At 29.1% G+C, this 7,005-nt stretch overlaps 1 protein-coding gene across 1 annotated transcript; it reads right to left on the reverse strand.

Moving 5' to 3' along the window:
- Positions 1-4,390: 4,390 nt before the first annotated feature.
- Positions 4,391-5,002, reverse strand: LOC129919393 (uncharacterized). Its single transcript, XM_056000253.1, has one exon. It carries the CDS (start codon positions 5,000-5,002, stop codon positions 4,391-4,393), a length of 612 nt encoding a protein of 203 aa, XP_055856228.1.
- Between the last annotated feature and the right edge of the window lie 2,003 nt (positions 5,003-7,005).

Genomic DNA, 7,005 nt, shown 5'->3' on the forward strand with positions numbered 1-7,005 from the left:
GTCCTTTTATATCCCATTCTGATTTCTTTTTCACCAAGTAGAATAAAATAGAAAATACATATTACAGAAATATTATAATTGATTCATTGTTATTTATTATTCAAAATCTATTTATTGGCAGAAACACCATAACATTGCAAACAGCCGTAATGAAAATAAAAAATTAATAATATTGTATTTGGTTACAGGTATTTGGTATTTGACCCAAAAAGGTAGTCAAAATTATTTGTTGGTATTTTCAAATGAAAAAGGTTCTTAAAAAGTGTAATTAATAAACACAAAAATTATTTACCATATTTTAAAATTTTTGGAATTTATTTTCACCAATAAGATATTTTGATATAAAAAAATTACACATACGCCACAGTGACCCGCAGCTAAGACGCAAACAAAATAGTTAAAACAAATTTAACCATTAAATAAATTTTAAAATTTTGAATATGCTAAGATTTCGAAACCATTAAAATTTAATATTTAATATCGCAAGCGAAAGTATTTTTCTAACAACTAGCCCATGCAGAAAACAAATCATAAAACAAAATGGCGGAAATTTTGTCAGTTTCTTGATTTATCCTCGAACTAAAACTACTGATCTTTTACTGATCTTGTGTGCCCTTATAGATTATTATATTGTTGTTGAATAGTTAATCCTTGAGTTCATTTTCATTCAGAAAAAAGAACTTTATTCCTTTTGTTATTTTTTCAAAGTTTCTGCTGATAAAGATTAAACATTTGTTAACGTTCCTCCGCCAAGCGTATCCATAATTTAAAAAAAATTAAACCAGAGTTTTTCTATTGAATAATTTACTTAACTTTTCAATGTGGTCTTATTATTTCATGTGTCCACAACAGTCCAGTGCATTTATAAATCGACCCAGCTATTTGTACCACCCCCAAATTTTTTTTTGCTCATTCGATAGACTTGGTTATCGAAAAAATGTTCTTTACATAAAAGACGCGAAATTTAATTGTCTCCTTTTTTTGTAACCAATTTTTACCTAGGATAAACAGAAGTCGAGTTATTGAATAAAAACTAAAATCCAACATGGCGGCCAAAAGGTGAATTTTACGAGTGTGAAAAATCAGGGTTATGATATTCACCCAACTCTCTAACGAAAGGAACAACGAAAATCGCCGTACCTATATCTACCACACCCGCGTTGGACCGAACTTACCACGAAAGATTGACACAAAACTGACTTGAAAATATTTTCAATGAACAATTTTGTATTTGACTGTTCAGTTCATTTTAGTTTAGGATATACGATGGTGGGCCTTATTAGCCCCGCGGGCCATATTTGCCATTGAATAGTCATTGAATAGGCTACTCCTATCTAGATTTCTAAAACTTAAAAAAACGGTCCCAGGCAAACCATTTAAAGTGTATTTTTATTCATAAATTTCCTAAAATTCCATGAATATAAAAATTTAGGTACTAAAAATAAATACCTACGAAAATATAATAACTTGATTCTATTATCTTGTCTGTCAAAATATGAAACAATACATTTTGAATATATCCTCAAGATAAAAAGCCAACATTTTGATTGACATGGAAAAATTACAAACTATTCACTAACCAACTGAATCTTAAAAAAAAAGTAGTGCTGATGGTTTCCGGTTTCCTGGATATCAACTACCTCCTTCGGTTTTTTCCAAAACCTTTTGTTTTTTCTTTTATATATTTTCGTTCATAATCCCCAAACAATTAAAATAATATCCATCTCTGTCAGACGTTTACATAAAATATTTTTTTTTTATAAGGAAATATCCCTTGAGGCGAGAATGAATTACTTTCGAATGAACGTTCCTTTTTCAATACCACCACCCATACAATTTCAAATGAAAAAAAAAAATATAAATTAAAAAGTTCATAGAACAAGAGTTTTTGAATAATCTGTCTCTGATGGTATGCCATCATGCATATGCTACTTCCTCTTTGATTTCTGCATCACTTCCAGGATTTTATAAAGGAACTTTTTTGTCATTTTCCTTTTTGCTAATGAAACTGATATCAAAACACTGGAAAAACTTCATCATATGGAACTTTTTCGAAACCTTATTATAGAGTTCTCGAGTATATTAGTTTGTAGTTTGTTTATATATCTGCATAGAATTTACCCTAGGCTTTGACTTGGTTCTCTCTCTAATGTTTTTATGCACTATAGACTACTGCATGCTGCATAATAATGTTTTCAATAAAACTTTATTAGCATGTTGTTTATGTGTTTGAGAGAGAGAGTTTATGAAATTTCAAAATTCTGTTTTGTTTTACTGAGAGAAATGATGTTTACCAACAACATCACAAAATCCGATTAATTTACCTTCAATTTATGCACACTCACATACACACCCCAAAAAAAAATAAAACTTCAAAAAAGTAAAAAATAATTTAAAAAAATAATTAAAAAAAAAACAAAATATTGTCATTGTTAGCTGTGAAAATTTGTTGTATTTGAAAAAAAAAAACATTCAATATTTTGTAAATATTTGAATGTCACTTTGTAAAAAAAATTGATTTTAGGGAATAACTAAAACTAAATTGAAATAAAAATTAAGAGTGTAACTCAATACGAATAAAAAAAAAAAAACATAGCTCTATAAGATTCTAGTTTAAGATTTAGCTTAGTTTAAACTAACTAACTAATAAATTGTATAAATATTAAATTTAAATTTAAAATTAATTTGTATATAAAATTAGAATTAATCACAAAAATGAATAATAAAGCCTAAGGGTGTACAAAATTATGCATCAAACGAGCCCCATTTGGAAGAAAATTTGTAAATTAAATTTTTTCTACAAAAAACTTCCAAAACGTATCGTAGTTTTGTATGCATTTTAGGTTTTTTTCTTTTTTTTTAAATAAAATTAAATAAAAAAAATAATAACTTAGATCCAAACTAGGATAGATCATATGGAAAACTAAATAAAAAAATAAAAATAAATATTTTATACATACCACCAAGTAGGTTTAGGTTTAAATGTAGATAACACTTTAGTAGATTATATTAAACAAATTGTTAAATTAAAAACAAAAAAACTATGTATTTAAATTAAAATTATTAAAAATTTAACTTGTAATAACAATAAAAAAAAAAATAAATTAAAAAAATATTTAGGATGTTTAAAAAAAAATTATTAGTATATTCAGGGAACGCATACGAATATTTTTAATGCAATTAAATTCAATGTGTTTTGTGTATATAGCTATTGTATAAAAAATTAAAACTTAAAAAAATGAAATATATGAGAATAAAGTGGATTTAATTGTTAAATAAATTTTCTGGTTTTTTGATATTTTATTTCGTTTTTTATTTTCAGTCATTTTTTTGTGGAATACAATTTAAATAGAATGAGAGAAAACAAACATTCAAAATTTGCTGGACTGCCATGGAAATTTGGTAAGTCATAGAAAATAAATTCGATTTTGGACCCCTAGTGCCTAATAGGTTGAAATACTACGTTTTTCAAAGAGTTTTGTGATAGATTACCTTAGTACCGGTATTTCGATAAAAATCATGACTTTTCGAACTTTGAGGTCCAATTCAGGTCTTTGCCTCTATTAGGCCAATAGATTGTAATGCCTCGTTTTTTGAAGAATCAAGTCATAGATTACCTAGATAGCTTAATTTTTCAACCAAACATGGCTATTTGATTTTAGGGACCCCATTTCTCTATTCGGGACCTTTTAGAGCCTTAGGTTGAAATACCTCGTTTTAAGAAGAGTCGCAGGATAACTAACCTTGATACCTACCTTTCGACACCAATTATTATTACTTTTTGTTTTGGGGTCCCAATTTTGATTTTGGGACTGTGAAAGCCAAATAGGTAGAATCATCTAATTTTTCGAAGAATCCCATGAAAGCTTACAACCATACTTGTATTTTGCTACCTATCATGACTTTTTTATTTTTGAGGTCCAACTTATATTTTGCCCTCTGGAAGTTAAAATGGTTGAAGTAACTTGTTTTAAGAAGAATAGCATGATAACTTACTTTAGTACCTGTATTTTAACACCAATCATGACTTTTTGATTTCTGAGGTCCGAATTAAATTTTTGACGTCTCAGATCCTAATAGACTGAAAAACCTCGTTTTTTGGGTAAATCAGCTTAAATTGATTGCACATTTTACAGAGTCATTTTACATAGACAAAAACTAGTCCATAATTTTTGCCTTCAGACGTTGCTAAACTCAATTAAACATAGCTAATTTCATATAATTTATAGCCAGTGGACAAGCAAAACGCATCTAACGATACATCATGAACATAACCCACTTTTTGGCCTACCACTGAATAGCTCAGAGACAAGAAAAAAATGTATATCAAACAAAAACATTCTTTTTATTAAATTATTGAATAAATATTAAAATACAACCTCAAAAATATCTAAGCTAAAGTGTACAAGGATCCATTGATCAAATAGAATTGTTGATCTGGAATAGCTTTTCTATTTACAGGAGCGAATTGTTTCAATTTAGCTGCTTTAATGGTATTTGTACTTTTAGCCAGTATCAATCGTTCAGGAATAAAATTATCTTCTTCGACTTGAGGAGAATCTTCAATAGGTTCTTCATCGGTTGCAACTTCTTCAGTTGTCGCTGCTTCTGTTTGTGTTTCTACGTCTTCTTCTTCTGAAATTTCTTTCACATTCTTTCCACTTTCATCTTTACCATTTACTTCAGGTGGTCCATAAGTCTCAGCAGGTGGTCCATAAACATCAGCTGGGGCTGAATAAAACATTGCTGGATCAGTTAGAGGTGGTAGATAGTGATTGGCTGGTGCAACAAGTTTTCCTTCAGTTGGAAGATCGAATGCAATTTCTGGCCGAATTCCAGCTGGTGGATATGGTGTTTGAGTTGGAATATCCTCAGCAACTTCTTGACGTGCAAAAAATCTATTCCTCGTTGATCGAATTTTATCCAATTTAGCTGGGGTTGCATGACATAATGCAACTGCAACTACACCGATTAACAAAATAGTTTGGAAGAACTTTGCCATTTTTTTAGTGAATTTGGTTTGAAGTTAATAGAACAACTGATACTCTTTAAAAATTCAATCGTCTATTTAAGGAAATCACTTTCAGCAAATAATCAAGTTCATGTGCATAAAATGTATGCATAAAATCCAAATTTTGAAAAAACACACTCCACAGCGAACTCATTTTTATGCAAAGCAGAGCACGGATTTTTGATTAGTTCATCGACCGCTCATCAAATTCTCACCTTCGCACGTATTTCTGACATAATTTTTGGTCTTCTTTTTTATATTTTTATCAATTTTTTATTTGAGGTAAGTTAAACTAGCCAAAGGAATAATAATTTCAATGCGCTCAATGCATTCATGTTCAAAAGACAGACTTTTTCATATTTAAACGTTATATCTTCCTAAGCTCATATAAAATGGTTTTCAAAGCCTAAGGGTAAATAAAAAGTGGTTCACTGTAAAGTTGGTTTACTGACGATAATTTTAAGTAATAATGTCATAAGAAAAAGAAAATGATCTAAAAATTATTTATTTATCAACTTTCTAGTAAAATAATGTACCTATAAGACAATAAATCTTATGTATGTTTTGTAGAATAACTTTATGAATCCAATCATAGTTTACGAGAAAAAGCTAAAAAAAACCTTTTTTTACTCATTATATCAATTTTTGTATATGAAAAACTAAAAGAAATACACCATTTAAAAGCTTAATATTTTTTCTAAAGAATAAAGCAATATTTAAATTTTTACAATGCGTAAAAAGTATAAAAATAATTCATTGAAAACAATCATTTTTGATGAAAAAAGTAAAAAAAAAATCAATCTTTCTTATCTTCTAACACCATTAAATCAATTTTTTTCTATGACAACCTATAATAAATATTATATCAAGTGAAAGCTTTTTATTTCACCTTTCATATGAAGCTTCAATCATAGTTCTACAATGCCTAGAAAAAAAGTTAGCAATTTTGCAAATTTTGTTTAACCTCTATTTACCCTATTTAATAATTGAATTTTTTCAAAATCCTTCATTAGTATTAACCTCTAGGTTATTATCTTTCAAATAAGCTATAGAAGATTTTCGTATCTCCAATAGTTCATTTTTAATTTTCAATTGAAATTAATGCCGCACTGCTTAAAAAAATTCAGGTGGAACGGAAGAAAATGGCGTCACTTTTTCGTGGATGCTGCCATGGTTCATGGATTTATAAGACATTATCACGTCAAAAATCATTGCTTCCACTTTTCTGGGTCACAATAAATGTGTAATTCTCTAAATTATGAAGGCGACAGTAAGCGTTCCCTTTTAAGTGTGTCAAAGGGACTGCACTTACAATTTTTGGCAACATTTTTAAAATATGAGACAAAAATACAATAATACTGACCCCATAAAAGCCTGATGTCCGCTTTTATATTTCCCGACAAAAAATATTCTCTTATTAATTGCTCAGAGGCTTTCTTGCCAATTTTTTTCAGAGTGCGGGTTTAAGGTTATATTCATTTTTAAACTGCTTGGAAAAGTGAAAAATTTCCTTTGAAAGGAACAAAGTTTTCCACTCCAAAGTTGATCCCATTTTCGTTTGCCAACTACTTTCATACTTTTGCCAAAAGCCCATATACATATAATGACTTTCCCGGCGACTTAACGAGCCGTGTATTATTTATTGTGTAAAGGCACACTTAACAACCTCTGTTGCATAGTAAACACAGTCACAGTGCTTGCATTGTAATTGCTTGCGACCGACTCGACTCTTGGAAATTGCACAACTCTCTCTCTCGTTTATACAAACTGCAATTTGCCATAAAGTTAAAAATTATAAACCCTTTTGAATGATCTCTCCTTGTTGAAATGCAAAATAAAAACGAGTTATATCCTCTTTTTTACATTTCCTTCCTTATATTTTCCGCGAATAGCAAAGTTGATTATGCATGCATTTCCTTGAAAAAAGAGAGAGTGAAAGCGATTAAGAGGCGTCTTTTGCTTCCTTCCTCGATATAAACTGATGCAAACTAAAT

The sequence above is a fragment of the Episyrphus balteatus genome, chromosome 4, assembly GCF_945859705.1.
Source record: "Episyrphus balteatus chromosome 4, idEpiBalt1.1, whole genome shotgun sequence".
NCBI classification, from domain to species: domain Eukaryota; kingdom Metazoa; phylum Arthropoda; class Insecta; order Diptera; family Syrphidae; genus Episyrphus; species Episyrphus balteatus.